General features: G+C 53.2%; 6 protein-coding genes across 6 annotated transcripts in view; 4 read left to right on the top strand and 2 right to left on the bottom strand.

Annotated features, from left to right (window-relative positions):
- PpBr36_04774 (uncharacterized protein) overlaps positions 1-1,603 on the top strand; it is a gene marked incomplete at both ends in the record, with an annotated part of 2,816 nt that extends 1,213 nt beyond the window's left edge. The window contains 2 exons of the mRNA XM_029891933.1: positions 91-596; positions 714-1,603. Coding sequence (XP_029750016.1) covers positions 91-596; positions 714-1,603 — 1,396 coding nt within the window. The remainder of the gene's footprint in view (positions 1-90; positions 597-713) is intronic.
- Positions 1,604-2,360: 757 nt separating this feature from the next.
- Positions 2,361-4,226, top strand: PpBr36_04773 (uncharacterized protein; the record flags this gene model as incomplete). The annotated part of the gene is made up of 1 exon (XM_029891932.1): positions 2,361-4,226. The coding sequence occupies one exon, from the start codon at positions 2,361-2,363 to the stop codon at positions 4,224-4,226; it is 1,866 nt and encodes a 621-aa protein (XP_029750015.1).
- A 1,018-nt stretch (positions 4,227-5,244) lies between these two features.
- PpBr36_04772 (uncharacterized protein) lies at positions 5,245-6,156 on the bottom strand (the record flags this gene model as incomplete). The annotated part of the gene is made up of 2 exons (XM_029891931.1): positions 5,245-5,714; positions 5,778-6,156. The coding sequence occupies 2 exons, from the start codon at positions 6,154-6,156 to the stop codon at positions 5,245-5,247; spliced, it is 849 nt and encodes a 282-aa protein (XP_029750014.1).
- A 2,902-nt stretch (positions 6,157-9,058) lies between these two features.
- PpBr36_04771 (uncharacterized protein) lies at positions 9,059-11,479 on the top strand (the record flags this gene model as incomplete). The annotated part of the gene is made up of 2 exons (XM_029891930.1): positions 9,059-9,114; positions 9,181-11,479. 2 exons carry the CDS (start codon positions 9,059-9,061, stop codon positions 11,477-11,479), a joined length of 2,355 nt encoding a protein of 784 aa, XP_029750013.1.
- An 882-nt stretch (positions 11,480-12,361) lies between these two features.
- PpBr36_04770 (uncharacterized protein) lies at positions 12,362-13,468 on the bottom strand (the record flags this gene model as incomplete). The annotated part of the gene is made up of 3 exons (XM_029891929.1): positions 12,362-12,530; positions 12,628-13,144; positions 13,426-13,468. 3 exons carry the CDS (start codon positions 13,466-13,468, stop codon positions 12,362-12,364), a joined length of 729 nt encoding a protein of 242 aa, XP_029750012.1.
- Positions 13,469-14,780: 1,312 nt separating this feature from the next.
- PpBr36_04769 (uncharacterized protein) lies at positions 14,781-16,886 on the top strand (the record flags this gene model as incomplete). The annotated part of the gene is made up of 1 exon (XM_029891928.1): positions 14,781-16,886. The coding sequence occupies one exon, from the start codon at positions 14,781-14,783 to the stop codon at positions 16,884-16,886; it is 2,106 nt and encodes a 701-aa protein (XP_029749235.1).
- Between the last annotated feature and the right edge of the window lie 496 nt (positions 16,887-17,382).

Here is a 17,382-nt window from a genome sequence, read left to right as displayed (position 1 = left end):
CCCCCCGATCTCCTCTGGCTTTTCTGCTGCCAATAGAGAAATCTCGTCAAAAATCAGCACATTTTCTAACAAACTCGTGTGACTGGTCAGGTCTCATGCAATGAAACCAGACAGCTCCCTGCTCACAGACGTTCTTCGATCGATAGTGACGCTGGCGGAAGAGTTGCAACATGGCTTGACACCTCCGATTACTCAAGTCGACCCTGCCATGACCAGGGACGAACGAGGACCCGGCAAGCTGGCAGAGGAGCGTACATGGAAGACATACGTGGAAGAATGTCGTGGCTTGGCACGCTGTTACATCATTGCCAGTTTCGTCGGCCAGCTGACAAAACCCTGCAAGGTAGTGTACCAGAATATGCAATGGTCCCAGCAGCTTGAGCAAGCTTGTGCTGTACTTGAAAGTCAAGAAGCAGACGCAGACGCGTGTATTGTTGCCGCCTTGACCAGACTCGTGCACGTTGCTGAGAAGATGACTGCACCGTGCGGTAATATTGAGCAGAGCTCGAGTAGCCAGCCGTTTGTTGATGCCGAGAATGCGGAGATGCTGTTTGGCGATTTCATCAGCCGCTTGCCCCAGATATTGCAGAGTTCAAGTCAGTTGTCATTTCGGAATAATCCTCTGAACATTACCCGTGTATTTGTGTTCTCGTGGAAATCACGCCCAGATCAATTAATCGTTGTACTAATTCCCAGCTTGCTCCCCGCCATAGACTTCTTCAGATTACACTTGCACACCGTCGAGATACTGCTTTACAAGTTGAGCATACCTAACAACACAATCCCCAGCAAGCCAGTTCTGGTATCCAAGACAAGGCCGCAGGCCGAACTCCAACTGCGGTACATCCAGGCGGCCTCAGCGTTTAGCGACATTTTCTACTCCGTAGCGCCGGCCTTTTACGTGTGTCTTCCTTCGACAGTATGGGCACAGATGCACCAGATCAGCTGCGCGGTACCTACGATCGCTGGAACACCACAGTTGGGGTGGTCTGCGGAATTCCTGCCCACCCCGACCTTGCCAGAATACCATCGACAGCGGTTGGTTGCCGGCTTCGAACAGGCCAGCCTCGCCCTGTCCACCATGAGGCCGGAAGCGAACAGCAACGGCAACTTGTTCGACGTCTGGGCTGCCGATTCGAGGTCGCAGTCGTCCGCGTCCAGCTTCGGGTGGTGCATGTACGAATGTGTGCTCGCAGGGCTGGTCGATGACGACGACACGTCTTTGGGGTTTGCGACAGGTATGATGAGGCAGCAGCTGCCGATGCCCAACTCGCCTCAGACGTCACAAGTGCCACTGCCACAGTCCATCACGGTCCCATCAAATGTCCAGCAAACACAACACCAACTGCCAAGCCAGGGATTCCACGAGCTGGCCGTTCAACATGACCCGGCAATTTGGCCCAGCGTCACTGCGGGCGACTGGAACAATTGGCTCGATGATGTTTCATCTTCTGCCTACCTCGACGTCTCGGGACAGAACTTTGACCGGACCCAGCGGCTCCCAAACCCCCGTGCAGCGCCTGAGGAACAGTCGGGGGAGGCTTCATATTTGCTCTGGGAAGGTGTCGAGCAGTGGTGGCCGCAGACGACAGGTCCACCCTGATATTGTATACAAAATCCTCGCTTTTGGGGCGAAATACGTTGTTTTCAAAGATAAGGTGTCTTGCTAGCCTTGTCTTTCACACAGCCGTAATGACTTGTACACAGACAAGCTGTATCAACAAATTGTCGATATAGCATAACGTTGATTTTGCAACGGCTACATAGCATATCAAGCCATGTACGTGTCGCAAATAAATGATAGACAGCATAATCACTCATCAAATGATAGCTTGTTTGATCAAACCCAGCGGATAGAATAGCATGTACCTTATCATCTTATGGAAGAAAAAAAAAAAAAAAGAAGTTTGGCCATACAATGTTTATGTCTCTTAGGTACTTGTATAGATGCCTCGCTTCATTTGAAGCCTATAAAGATTTAACGCACAGGTACCTGCTTAGAACAATAACCAGCTGCTAGATCTTGACAGATCTGGAGACAGGCCCAGCAACGCTTATCCATAAAGCTATTATTGGTTCGGCAGTAAGCAAGAACTTCAAAACCCCCCACTTAGTGATCATCCATTGCACACCATGAGCAAAAAGAAGCCCGAATGGCAATACAGATGTGGACTTAATACGACTGCATCTACAAGCCATTTGAAAACGAGATTGAAAACATATAACAAAAGACTGGTCCCTCTATGGAGATATAGATAGTATGCAGAAGACAAATGGGGAGGAAAAAAAAACGAAAAAAAAAACAAAGCCGGAGCAGTTCAAAGTAAAACAAGCAGCAACAAAAAGCGCAACGACAGATAATGCGCCTCCTCAACGTCCGCACGGGCGACGTCAGGCCGTTCCCATCCTCGTCGCGCGCGCCGCCCTACGCGGCGCTCTCGCACCTGCACGGGCCCGAGGAGATCTCGTTCCGGCAGTGGGCGACGCTGCCGCGGGCGACGCTCAAGGCGCGCGCGGCCTACTTCAAGATCAAGCGGGCGCGCGTGCAGGCCATCTCGGACGGGCTCGAGTGGGTCTTTGTCGACTCGGTCTGCGTCGACGGCTCGTCGCCCGCCGAGGCCTCCGAGGCCGTCAACGAGGCCTGGGCCGTGTTCGCCGGCGCCGCCGCCTGCTACGCCCACCTCGACGACGTGGCCCAGCCCGTCCTTGGCGCGAGCTTCGAGTCCGCCCTGCGCACCAGCCGCTGGTTCGCCCGGGGCTGGACGCTGATGGAGCTGCTCGCCGGCAGGGATCTGGTCTTGTACAGCACCGGCTGGGAGGTGCTCGGCACCAGGCGCGGGCTGGCGGGCGTCATCTCGTCCCTGACGGGCATCGACGAGGCGGTCCTGGCCGGCAGGGACGCCGTCGGCGCGGTGAGCGTGTCGAGGAGGATGAGCTGGGCGGCTGGGAGGAGCACGACCAGGGCCGAGGACGCCGCATACTGCCTGCTGGGGCTGTTTGGCGTCAACATGCCGCTGATGTACGGAGAGGGCATGAGAAGTGCCTTTCGGAGACTGCAGGGGGAGATCTTGAGGGCGCATCCTCTGGATCACACTTTGTTCGCTTGGGGTGAGCGCATCGTCAGCGAGAGGGTTGACCGATTGGCTCAGGAGACCCTGCTGGACCAGGCGGAAACGCTCAAGTGGAGAGACGACCGGCACCTACTGCCGCTGTTGGCCGATTCGCCAGATCAGTTCGCCGGATCTGCGGATCTGGTGCCCATGACAGTCGCCGCCGAGATGTTTTACTACGGGAATCATATCGACCCATCATTGGAAGGAAGGGCAACAACCACCGATGCCGTACTGCCCTCCGTTTCCGGACGGGGCGTGGTCGTCGAACTGCCAAGCACCGATCCAGAGGCAGTGCTATACCCATGGCGAGGGCACAGAATATCCCAACTCCGCTGGGGAAAGCTGGCGGTGCTGTTCTGTCACCGCAGGGATGACCCGTACGAGCAGTTCGCCGTCGCGCTGACGCCCACCGGGCCGGCCTCGTACTCCCGCGCGCCAGAGCTCGTGGTGGGCAACTTCACCCAGCACATCTGGCAGCGGACCGCGAGCACACGGATGCTCGTATGTCCGGACCCGGGCGTCCCGTCCCTGGCCCATGGCGACCTCGTGCTCCGCCGCTGGGCGGTGGGGAACAACGAGGAGCTCCTCTCGGGCTCCTTCCCGGGCGTGCCGAGTCATCACTTCTCAAGCAACGAGGGCATCCTCCGCGTCAACGGCTCCACGTCGGGCAAGCTGCTGTGGTCAATGTCGGCCCTGTCCGAGACGGAAACGCTTGCGACCTTTGTCACCCGCCGGCCGTCGACAGGCTCAACGGCGCTGGGCCCGATAGCCATCACCTTCTACCCACTCTCGCGCCAAATCGCTGCCGAGACTTGCGACGCGGACGGGACGACCTGGCTGCCGCACCCGGGTTCGGAGCCGGAAACCCTGGCGCTGGCAGAGGAGGCCGCCATCTCCAAAGCTCTGTGCACCCATACCTTCAAGACGCGAAGCGACACGTGGATCTCACCTGGTGTCGGCAACATGCTGCCCCTTATCACGGTGCGGGTGGACAGGATCTGGGTCGTGGAGGGCCGTGTATCGATCGATGTTGTTGATTTAGTAGCCCCATATCCAGTCCCATCGGCCTTGGAGGAGACGATGCCCCGTGAGCCTTTCATCGCGGTTAGCTAAGGCGTTTTGACAGGTTTGTCAAGTCAGTTTAAACTCATCAAGCATCATTAGCGCTACACGCGGCGCAACATCAAAAGCCATGGCGACCAGTTGTACGTATGTCTATACCCTTGATTAATGTCGCTGCTGAGAAATAATTACAACAACCACCTTGGCAACCAGCTCGCCATTCCCGGGTTCTGAGATCGGGTGAGAAGCCGCCGGCGAGCGCTACCGGACATGATTCCTTCCACCAAGTTCCGATACACCACAGAGAGGATGTACTAGAATCGTGATGTGGAGCCACACCTTCACACTGACGAGAGTAATAGGTTACATATACACAGATGCCCTCCTCCCGTCCACAGATGCGGCCAAGGCGACCGACTTGGCACGCGCGCATCACAGAGGGACAAACAATCCCCACAACACCGGGATGCAAGAAGCGCTTCATCGCGACTCTGCTTCGATGCAAGCGCCGCACCAATGACCCCAGAGGAAACGCCATCTAACAGAGAACACAGAAACTGACACCCTTTGCTCATGCACCCAAGCACTTTGGATTATGATAGGGCAAAGGTTGGGGTAAAAGGAAATAAGAAAAGAGAAAACACAGGAAGTTGCTGATAGATGTCGAGATTGGATATCAAAAGGCTGAAAATAAACGTGACCGGAGTTGGAAAGTCGAGTTCAAACTGTCGCTCCCGTGGTGAAAGTTAAAAAGTAGTCAAATGAATGTATTGCATGCCGCCATGCCAGGTAAATTTTGCGCGTCCGATGTGTTCACAAGTTGGTCATGACCAACCAACTCGATGCCCTGTCGGAATTTTTGTTTTTTAGGAGTTGAAACACCGTCAGATTCTTCCCAGAGAAATGCTTCCGCCAAACTCGATAGCCAGCAGGAGCGAAACGCCGAATATGCCCGATGGTCAATAAAGTACACTTTGTCGTTCTTCGTGATCGGAAAATATCTCAAGCATTGGTCACCTGAGATACAGTTAGTGAACGTGATCATGGAGTGACAATTGTCGTATGGGAATTAAACGTTGCTTACCCGCAGAATTCTCCTCGAGTAGTCTTGATTGTCTGCGATGCTGCCGTCGCTCATCCTCCTTTGAGCCATTTGGGGATCCATTCTCGAATCGGTGAGTGAGACGCCTCCACTGCTGCTCGGCGGCTTGTTGCCGTGGATGAAGGCATTCACAGCAGCGTTGCGGCGATGCTCCTCTTCGAGTGCCTGGTTACGGCGCTTGCGGTAAAAGAACCAAGCACCGCCAGCAATGGCCGCCAGGGCAACAACACCAACAACTACACCCGCAGCAATTCCTGCCGTGTTGCCTCCGCTGCTGGCCGGTGGAGGGGTTGAGGGAGACGCAGACGGGGTAGCGCTGGTAGCAACAGGCTTCGGTGCCTCGGTTTGGGTGTTGTTTTTGGTTTCGTCGGGCAGGTAGTCAATGCCGTATGCCTGCTTGCCTGTGTTGTAAATGGTCCAGACTTTGTCTCCTCCGCCTGTGAATTATCATTATGGTTAGCCGAGCTCAGATTCACTTGTTCTTGGGAGGCTTCACGTACAAGCTTCTTGGCCATAGCCCGTACAGGCGGCGTTGCACTCCTTGTCGTCAACGAGTGATGACTTTGGCGGGTACTTGTCACCACACCAGCATTCATTTCCTCTAATGGTACCACCGACGTTCTTGCCCAGCTTGTTCATGCAGATGGCCTTGGGGCATGAGTCCCTTGAATTGAACTCGACGGTCTGGATGAATGTAAGGTCTCCTGCGGATGAGAAGCAGCCCTGGACACGGGGGTCATTGGCGACCGGTCGCTCCGAGGGCCTTTGTACGGCCCATGCTGACGAAGTAGCACGAGCTTCCAATACTGGTGTTCCAACTGCTGCACCCGACACGGCGCATAGCAGTGCTGTTCCAGAGGCGATGATGAAGGATTTCATCTTGTCGAATCGATGGGAATTCCCCGAGTCGTTCGTTTCTTTTACGATACAGGATTGTTGTGTAGATCCGTTTGTGAATATTGGAAAAAAAGATTTGGGATTTGATAAGACACCATCAACTCTTCTCGATCAAACTTGTCTTTGTCAAAAGTCTTCGTGTTGGGCTCGTGGCCTGGCTGCGTCAGACAATCGAGTTGTGTCCGGACGGCAATTCACCCCAAATGACCAAAATGAAACAACAAAAGGGTGGTGCGGGACCAAGGACAAAGATGGTTTTTTTGGTCCAAGAAAGATGCCTTGTCAACACGTTCGATTGTCGAGCGTGTTTATTGCCGGCTATTTTCGACGCCGTTCGAGGTTGAGAAAACTCGGGTCGACCTGTCGTTCGATTTTTGCTCGCTCCCTTTGTGGAGACTCGTTCAGTGGCTAGACATTGAAAACCGAATTCCACGTCCTTGTCGGCAGAAAGTACACCTCTCCCTCTTGTTAAAAGAGCTGAAAGTGAAAAGGGAGTAGAGAGTGACAGCAGTGGGAACGAGGAAAAATCAAAAGAGCGAAAGAGGGCGTCGATAACGAATGACTGTGCGTGGGTAGGGAGTGGGCTTGTTTTGTTGAAAGAATGAAAAAGTGAGAGGAAAGAGGGAGGGAGCAAGCGTACCGTGCGTTTCTAGCTGGGCTTTACTGCTGACTTGCCAGTGGGCAGACTGGATCAGGAGTTCTCTGGGCCACACACCCGAAATGCGGGAAATTGTATCGATGGGGTCAAGCGGGTCAATCGGTAATCCACCTTTCTGGCATTCCCTAGGCTCTTACTCTTGGAGTTTCTTTTGATTGTGCTACATGTTTCGCTCCCGCAAAGAAATGCCAAATGGTACATGTAGGCAATCTTTTTTACTACCTTTGCTATTTCTACCAAACTTGGTCAAGTTGCCGACTTGAAATAGCCTAGCTTCGTGGGGCGGTGTGACAGCTGAACCAATCAACTAAGCTGATCGACAGCGTCCGCCCGCTTGCATCTCGCTCATTGGTGCTTCTGCCAGGTACGGATCTCAATCTGTGGATACCCCTGCTCCAGGGTCTGTCAGGAACACGAGCCGATCTTTCAGGGGCTTCCAGGTTGTCTTGGTTGTCTTGGTTTGCTCTGCAGCCGGCCAGTCCGCCAAGAAGGGCAAACAATGTTACACTTTGCACAGCTACAATCACAAGCGAGCAAACACTCAACCCGTCCTTGGTCAACGACTGACTAGGAACATTCATGTACAAGTTGTAATTACAGTTAAACCACTATCCAACCCCAGGAAAGAGTCCCACCGAAGCCCGGCGAATGTGGGATTTATGGAATGGCAGTGCAAACTGGAAGATGGGGCAAATGCGTCACTACCAAACCCTGACCCCTTTTCCTTGTCATGCACTGGCGGAGCTTCACTAATGAATTGCCCTTTTCTTTTCATGGGAGTCAATATTGAATCTTGGGCAAGGCCCAAGCTCGGTTATCGTCCTGAGGGTTCCCGAGTCCTTCAACACAAACGCTTCCAAGAACGAGAGATGGTGACTTTGAGAATTTTGGACTCGAGCTACAAATAAATCAAATGTGCAGTATTGTGGCTGTATTTTGGTCAGGGGCCTGAGTTGAGGCAAATTCGGATTGCCCTGCATGCAGACATGCAAGGGGGTGCCGGCTGCGTTGGTGTGTTGGCGGTTGGCGGCCGTTTAATTTGAAACAAGAAACATGAAAGCGTGACACCATTAGACAGAGAATCTCCAAGGAGTCAAATGGCTCAGCAGCGGTGAACGTAATGTGCACACATTAAAAAATAGCTTTGACGGCTGTCCTCGGACTGTCAGACAGTAGCCAGCTGCTTGCGGTTATTTTGAGCAGGAGGCCCACCACGAACATGTCCGGCTGTCACGTTGCATATTTGTCGTTTTTCTCCTCCATTAGATCGGATGATGTGTTTTATCCGCTGTGCCAAGAACGCACATTTTGTGATCAATACCGGGGGTCTACCGAAGCCAGGCTGACAGCTGACGTGTGATGTGATGCGTATGTACCTACCTAAGCTACCTACAAATCGTCTTGTCTTTTAATTCTGTACCGGCCCAATTTAGAATCTAGGCAGAGAAGACAACACGGCTCTGTACCGGTAATGCATAAAGGAAGAGGGGGTGGAATCTGTTGTGTTTGGGCGTATGTCCCATGGCTGCGCTAACGGATGACTGGACGCGAGGCGGCTTGGCGCCTTCCCGATAACGCCAGGACTTCACTTCAATTCACGAGGCGTAGTGTCGTCGCGTCGCACTATCGGCGCGGATCTTTCAATCCTAAACGGCGCCACAGGTCAACAGGCGCAAAGCGTCACCAGGATGAACATTTCCTTCATTCCCTTTGGTTGATAACAGACAATCCTGCAACTTAATTGTCCGTGAACTTTTCTTCAACATTGTGAAAGATTATACTTCTTGCATGTGAATGAATGAACAGGTGTCTAGCTAACAGTTACATGGGTGCGAGGATCTGGGTCTTTGCATAACGAATGCACAAGGTATACAAGAGACAAACAGACAGACAGAGAAGCACGTTCGGGAAGAGGATAAAATCACGTGAGTAGAGGATTGCTACACGTGACCATGAGGATTCCAGAAGAGCTGGGCACGGACCAGTCGCGTCTCCATCGCAGATGCAAAGCGCGTTCCAAATTACTGTCAAACGGCCCGCCAACATCAAAGAAAGCAGTCAAGCTTGTTCGCAAATCGTACTACAATTGCGATTCTCAATACAATACGACCAGTCTCAAAGACCTGGGCATGCGGCTGAGCTGAGGAGCTCACACGGTCGATCGCGCCGTCAAGCTTGCCTGCTTCATCGCCCTTCGCCCATCATATATCTATATTTCTTAGCGCAATGGCAGCGCAGTCAGCTCCTCGGGTGCGGCGCACCGTCCAAAATACGCAGTACACGTACGTTGATACCGAACGTCTTCTCTTACTAGCCAATCCAGAGTCTAATCTTTACCGTTTCTCCAGATACAACCTCAACCGTCGGGCGCATGATGTCAAGACATACCCGGTCCTCTCACCCCAGGGAGCAACCATCCTCCTCTATGGCCATGAAAATGGTCTGACAATAGTATGGCGTGGAGGAAGGCGACTTAAGGCGCTGAGGAAAGACCCGGATGAGAAAAAAGACAACCGAAATGGCGGTGCCTCGGCTGACGACTCGGTGATGATCATTGATCTCAGCGACGACGACACTCCTGCCCCAGCGAAGCCTTTCGAGGACAGGCCGGAGTTTGAGGATGCCGACCCGACCGAAATATCTCCCTCTGTAGACACCGTGCAGACCCTTGACTTGTCCTTTGGCTCTGCCGTACGTCACATTGCCGTGCTGCCGGCGCCCCACTGCGCTGCGGAGGATGCCTCGTGGAGCGGAGTAGAGCTTCTCAAGCACAAGATGGTCTTTGCGGTCACATGTCTTACTGCAGAGGTATTCGTCGTTACGATTCCGCTCACGCCACCTTCACATGAGAGCAAGGCTCGCCCAGAGCTTAAGCGGGATCTCATGTCAGGTGTGGCCGGCCGGGGTTTTTGGGGGGAGACGATATCATCACTTGGCGGTCAGGCACAATACAGCGATGCTTTGGCTATCACACTGGCAAAAGAACAACATCCAGTAGTGGCTGGTAGGAGCAAGACCACCGGAGGTTCTTCAAGTTTAACAGCCCGCGTCATTGTCGCAGCTCACTCCAGACAGGCGACTGGAGTATTAAGGCTGTGGGACGTGACGGTGGGCCACAAACGAGGAGGCCCTGAAAGACCGGCGGAGCCATTCCAAACCGATTTTCTACCCAGCCCGCTCACTGGGATCTCATTCAATCCAACGCACACAACGCAACTGCTGACCGTGGCTTCACCACAAGCCGTGCGCATCTATGACTATGCAGTCCCGTCGATACCCATGGACGAGGCCGAGGGACCGTTGCCTGCACAAGGGTCTTGGCTTCTTTCGCTTTATCCCCCCTTCATCCGTGGTACTGGACTCTCTACTGCCAGGAAACCAATTGTCGCCGCAAGTTGGATTGCTCACGGAAGGGCTGTTCTTGCTCTGCTCGCGGACGGCCAGTGGGGCATCTGGGATATCGATGGAGCGGGACCTTCAGGTTCATCTTCCGGTGGACTCTTTGGAAAGACATCTGCTGCTATCAGAGGCACAGCAACAACCACATTTAGCGCTTCTGGTTATCTGGAGGGAACTAGCCCACTTCGGAATCCCGGTGCCCAGAAATCTAGCGGTGACCTCGTTCCCATGACACCACATACTAGGCGCGAGGTCCTCTTGTCTACACTTGGTGGTGGTCCTGAGAAGCTTGCTGCGGTGCATGGCGGTGTAGATGTGATCCAGCTTCCAGGGCGCGCCACATCGGGCACCGGCGATGAAAGCGCAGTCCTATGGATTGGTGGTGCTGACCATGTCGTCGTCGTGATTCCGTTTGTGAGCAAATTCTGGGACGCGCAGACGCGTCGTAATGCTGGCGGTGGCGGTAACATCTTCAGCGGTGGAGCTCAGCAGAGCCGCATGATACGTTTGATGGACCTCAACGCCGGTCTTCTTGGCGAGCGTTGCTGCGGTGTGGCTACAATACCTCGACCGCAGCGACAACAACGGCAGTCCGGAGACAGTGAGGGCATCAACGGACAGTCGCACGATGGCAATTACACTTTGCCAGTTGAGGTGTTGATACGCGGAGAGAGCAGGCTCGTCATTGTTCGCGAGGGCGACGGCAATGTTTCCGAGTCCTTCAACTCCAAGCTTCTCGGCGCCCGGAAACGAATCCTTGGTCCTGCCCAAGAGGTGGCACCCCCTGCTGCAATTGTGGCGCATCCCAAACCCGGAGCTCCGGCGCCACCCAGTGCTGCGGCACTGGCGCAGAGTATTCGCGGCCACAGTACTAGAGGAAGAGGCAGCCTGTTTGGCAAGCGCCCACCGACCGGTGACGAAGAAAATGTCGCGGCCTCAACGAGGTCCCCGCAGAAGAAGTCGGGAATCCCGGCCTTCGCGGCCGGTCTTTTCGACTACGACGAGCCTACGTTTACGCAGAGCATGATGGCGTCCCGTGGCCCGTCCCGCGATGCTGGTCTGGGATTCGTGGATCAGCTCGAGGACGCTGCTGATGCGCTTGACGACCAAGAGGCAGCGGCTGATCGGGACGTCGAGGAAGAGATCCTGGACATCATGGAGATCGATCGCGCGCTGGATGATATGGAAGATCGGGGCAACTTTGGGAGTACAACTAAGACACAAAATGTGTTTTTCGAGAACAGCTAGGAACTGGACCTGATCGATTTGCGCTGAGTACATTGTACACGGTCTTTGATGAGGCGTTTATAATTGGTAAACAATGTTGGATCAGAAGATGGTGAAATAAATCATCGTCCAACCCAGGTCCCACAGGACCACCACTTGAACTAACTGATACCCAATTCACACGTGAAATGTCTCAAAATCTACGCCGATAGAGAGTTCCCAAATCTTTTCAAGCATTTCAATGCTTTCCGCACGGCCGGGTGGAGCACAAGGCGAGACTCATCCTTGATCCAGCTCTGTATTCCGAGCGGTAAATCAACAGTTCAGCCTTGATTTTTATGTCCTCTTTTCCTTTCCGGTTCTCCAAGAGAACTCAGGGAGGAAATCTCACGGGGAGGGTTGACGTCGACACCATCTGGAGGCGAGGGAGGGGGCTCATGGGATTGGCTGGTTTAAAACCGCAGCGAAATTTGACCATTTGCTCTCCCAGCATCCGCTGCCGTCCTGTTTTATCTGCGATCTATGATCGTGGGGGGCGGTCGAGTTGAGTTGGGAGGTGGTGCGTGTCGATACATATTTTTCACCCTTGACATTTGCGTGGTGTGCACATGTGAGTGTGCTTGTTTTTGGTTTGCAAATGTTTTCTAGCATGCGCGAGAAGCAAGCCCATGAATGAGAGGATACATCGATAGCAAAGATGCTTCTATCGACAAGTAATCTCAGGTTATAACTGAATGAGCAGTATTGAAGATGGCTAAGCCAATATTTTACTGGTGGTTGAGCATTAAGACTACAACTGTTTAAGGATGAATAGTATCTAATGACTAAAGACCCCGTACACCCAGATACCTATCTGTTCATCATCCACCTAGCCACCATGGTTGCCAGGCTAACTGCCGTGTTTCACCAAGGCAAAACTTCGCCAGTGTATGTTACATACCTTCCCGAGCTAGCCCTTTCCAGCTTGTCCATCTGCTCGACGCAGGCGCGAGCGCTGTCTTCGGTGGTCATAGGGGGCTCCGGAAAGCCGATCGAGTCGGCGATGCCTTGGCCCATTTGAGTTTTGACCCAGCTTGGTTGATGTATCGTTTGAGCGTTAGCCAAGTGAGACTTTACACAAAAGATTGATGAGGGAAAATGCAAAAAAGAAAACAAGCGCTTCCCCTTACCCAGGATGCAATGCCATGACGCTCAACCCCTCCGGTCCGTGCTCAACGCCAATCTTGACCACCAGCCAGTTGGCGGCGGCCTTGGACATGCCGTACGCGGTGCTGGGGAAGCTCTCCTGCTGCTGACCGGCGATGCTGCCCACGGAGCTCGTCATGAGGACGAACCTGGGCGAGGCGGCCTTCTGCAGTAGCGGCCAGGCGGCCTTGAAGAGCCTTAGCGGCCCGACAGCATTCACGGTAAAGTCGAAGACGAGGTCCTCCGGGCCGGTTGCGAGGACGGGCTTGTAGCCGGAAGAGGCGCCGGCGTTGGCGACGACCATGTCGATGTGGGTGACGTCGGAGGGGAGTGGGATGGCGTCTGCTTCGGCCTCGAAGGGGAGGACGTGGATGGTGCTGCCGGTCGACTTGTCGAGGGTGGTCAGGCTGCTGGAGGTAGGGTCGGTCGGGTTGCGGACGAGGGCGAGGATGGTAGTCGAGGGACGGGTGAGGAGGAGTGCGACTATGGCGCGCCCGATGCCTTTTGTGGAGATTGGATGTCAGTTGCTGGCTGGAAGCGAAGTTGAGAGAGATTGTTGTTGTGCTGCGGGAGTATAAGATGACCGCGGTAGGTATGGGATACATGACTGCTGAGGTTGGATCCGCAGCTAATAGCATCTCGATCATTGGTGAATTAAAAGGCATCGGCGTAAAGTGATTTGACAGCATAACCTCCATTTATCTACACCAGCCTACGCGGAACAGAGTCTGGCGACGGCGAGGGAAGCAAGGTGGGGGTATTCAGGGGTAATTTGATCTCACCCTTGTTGGCACCAGTGATTGCGTAGATAGTGGGAGAGGACATTGCGAGCGGGGATTTGATGCAGAAAATTTGAGCAAATATCAGTCAGACATGTAAAAAGACAAGATATTGTCTGGGACTTGGTTCTGAATGAAGAGGAAGATGTTTCTGGGGAGGACCGAAGTGATAGACATGGCCTTCTTCTAGTCTCGGGATACCTCCACCCCGTCAGCATGACCTGCCAAAAGGAGACACGCCGTCCAATCAGCCCGGGAGGGTTCAACCCTCTTACACTGATGGCCTCGGTTGCATCTTGCCTCCTGTCTGGCCTTTTCGTTAATGGTTTTGACTGGGTTGAGATTCTACTGGAAGCTGAGGCGGTTTTTTTTTTTTTTTTGGTTTTTTTCTTGGTCAAGCAGATGTATTTTATCTGTGTCTAAACAACTATATGTTGTTTGTACCTCCTTCAAACAGCCCGGAGACATTCATGAACGGATAAAGTATGAAGCTGACACCATGGTGTTATATTTAGCATTTCTGCGGCTGCAAAAGAGCTATTGAATGTCGTCGTTAAAGCCCGATGAAGTATTTATCAGCTTCAATTATAGCTTATACTCTTCCGTTGAAGAAAAGCAGGGTCGAGCTCAATATCCATGAAAAATTCGGTTCATCTGAACCGCGCCAGCAAAGTGCAAGTTATTGCTGGTAGCTAAACCTTTTAGTAAATGCGAAAGTAAGTAATATGGCCCAAATAGCTTTCAAACCCCATGAGAATGAAAAAAACAGATTTATATTTAATTTGATACATTTGCAAAAACTTGAACCTCAGTAGCAAAACACAATGAAGAGATGAGCCTGCCACAAAGTACCTGGGCTGTTGTTACTGTCCGTACACGGAAGCGCCGGGTGCGGGGTTGGGGCCCAAGATCTATTCAAGGGCCACGCTATAAAATCAACACGATCAGTTTTAACGCAGGATGATGATCCACACAACCAGTGAGAATAATTAAGTTAGGCGCAGGGTAACCTATTTATCTCCTTTCATGAATTGATCAGGAAGAGATTTCTAGTTTCCGGATAATTGATGATCAAATGTATGCATTAATTATTTCTTCGATGACCTGGACAACAAATACCAGTGGTAAGCGGGCTGGAAGGTAGGTTCCAGTGCAGGGGTGCAGATGTATGCACCTTGTGTGGGTCGCTAAACGAGGATTTACGCTGTTGCCCAAACAAACAAACCGCCAGATCCATGTTCCCCTCTTGATCAATCAAGGAAACAATCCACAGCCGTATCACGACCATACGGCATAGCTCAACAAACAGGTGATGTTTACTCGCTAGAGATCATTTGCAAGCTTCTTGGTTGGTCGCGATGCCGCGCAGGGCCAGCCTGCGGCTTCAATCCAAAACCGCCGCCTCTGACGAAGTGACGCGACTGGACGCGCCCACCCCACAACCGCCGCCGCCGCCCAAGGCCGCCAGTCGGCGCAAGCGGGTGGTATTGAACCGCCCCAAGACCGTCGCAGACCATTCCAAATCCTTTGAAGATGACATTCGCATGGGCGTCAAACGTGGGGTAGTCGAACCCGAGGCACTGGCCGACCTTACGTTTCCTCCCTTGAGCTCACCACCGGCAAAGAAGCCCCGAAGAGGCCGGCCTAGAAAGTCGGTGAGGTCGAAGGACGAGAGTCTGGTGATACTGATTGACGAAAAGCGGCCTGCGGAGCACCCGACTGCTGCACGGGGGCCTCGGGCAGGGAGGCGACAACGGCTGAGGAACGACAAGGAGACAAATATGGGAGCCGAAGCAGCTCAAAGACACAGTCCCAAGCCTGTGAATCCGGATGCCCAGCCGGCTAGCTCTAAGAACAAGTCAAATACAGCCAAGCGCAAGTCATCGCTGCAGCGACCGACTCCTAAAGAGCTTCGTCCGTCACGGACGGTGGATGTCAACGACTACGATTTTCCTGACGACGATGAGGAAGAAGAGGAGGCGTCAGCGGCCAGGGAGAACGAGCATATGTCTTCTATCCTTTCTGGAAAAGGCGCGCGCGGCACCGGTGAGAGCCAAGATCATTATGACGAAGATGGAGGGCAGGCCCAACAATCTGATGACAACGAAGGATATGAACGATATGAAGAGCAGGAGCCTGATGATATTCCCGAGGAAGAAGTAATAGTGGATGATGGATACACAAGCTCAAGCGCAAGCGACGAGACGGCAGCATGTGAAGCCGTCGAACTCCCTTTTGGCCCCGACAATCCTCAGGATCACCACTACGTGAAAGTCTACTGCGGTTCACTCCAGACAGCGTTTCTGCAGATGGGTAAAGAATTCTGGGCCGGAGGCGGGGACGGGTGGCGCTCGACTTGGAAATCGGGTGTGAACTTTGACAGCACCCAGAAGCTTGCTGCCGCTCTCAAGAAGCTACACAGCCAACTTGGTCAGGCTCCAGTGCACCCAGATGTTGCGAAGCAGGATGAATATCTACGACAGCATGCCAAGAGCCTCGAGCTTCAGATCGCGGTGATAAATATGATGGTTACAGATCTTTGCGGCTCTTTGCCCAAACAAAACAATGCCAGGGCCGTTGCTGAAGATGTGACCAAGAGCATCGTTCCTGCGGCGATTGTTGTACTACAGCAAGTGTTCGTCATGAGCGGAATGAGTACCCAGTTGGTCCTCAATAATCGCCGCTGCGCGTACATGTCCCCGACAACGGTGGCGATTGCAAATCACGTCATAGGATGGCTCAAGGCCTTAACAGACACGGTCGTGAGACGCGTGCCTCTGGCACGTGATGCTGGCATGAAGGATATTCGTGCGCAGATCTCACGAGAGGCCCTCGTCGACTGCCTCGAACAAGTCCGAAAGGGGAAAGGAGGCTTGGCCGCATCCGAAGCCAAGTTTGAAGAGATCGCCGAGGCTGCGCGCGTGGAACAAGAGTGCCAGGAGGCGGAAGCTGCCGTCCGTAGGGAGGCAGCGAGTCATGACGCGACCATAAAGCGGAACAGGCAGATGGAGGCACAGGCTCGATACGCCACGAGCGACGACCAGTACATGGCCTTCTGCAGATCGACGCAGAACCTCGGGCCTGACCCCTTGTGGGAGCATCGCAGGCGCAAGATGCAGGCTAGCATGCGGGCATTTCGTGTCGCGGGTATGGGGTATGGGGTGTCGCGACAGCCGGGGGCGTCCGTCAAGGCGCTTAGGACGGAGGCTCAAAAATCTGCGCACCGACTCGATGCTAGGCCGCCTGTACTGGAGGAGCGATGTGAGCCCAGCGAAGAAGAGAAGAAGGTGATTCTCGAGCACGTCGTGAAGAACCGACGATTCGACGTCGATGCCGTTGCACGCCAGCTTGGCTGGGCGCCAGGTCATGTCCGGAAGTGGAGGGATATTCTCGTTGTGAGAGCAAGGAAGGCCTATCAAGCAAGGGGTTACTCTGTCAGCCGGTTGCCCAAGTGGCTAACTTGATTGGGTAGCAAGGGTGTCTGTTTGAGCTGGCTAGACCAATCGGCGTTGTGTGTGTGTGTGTGTGTGTTTTTTTTTTTTTTTTTTTTTTTTTTTTACTCTCTCTTATGATACCCATTGAGCTTTCTTTACGAAATTTGCTTTTATGTTTCTTGAATTCCCCTCTTTGTCTGGAGTACCATAGTTCCCTGAAACAGGGTGTTGTTATTGCATTGCACTGGCAACATTTGCCAGCGAAGAGATCCGATCCGGAAACAAACCCAACCCGACAACACTTTGCCACGTTGTGTTCAACTAACCTGTCTAATCCTACTTGCTGCCAGTGTGTCTCCGTCGGGCATCCATACCTAGGTATCTGGGTAATTACCTTGCCTCCAATGTTGGACATTTTTTTATCGCCTGCATATTGATAGGCGCCTGTACAGCATGTCTAGGCACTTTGCAAACATTTGAGATGTGCCTACATTGCTTAGGCTTTCATTGCTTGGTCTTGATCATG

This window comes from Pyricularia pennisetigena, chromosome 6 (assembly GCF_004337985.1).
Source record: "Pyricularia pennisetigena strain Br36 chromosome 6, whole genome shotgun sequence".
NCBI lineage: Eukaryota > Fungi > Ascomycota > Sordariomycetes > Magnaporthales > Pyriculariaceae > Pyricularia > Pyricularia pennisetigena.
This window is presented reverse-complemented; position numbering and strand designations above follow the sequence as displayed.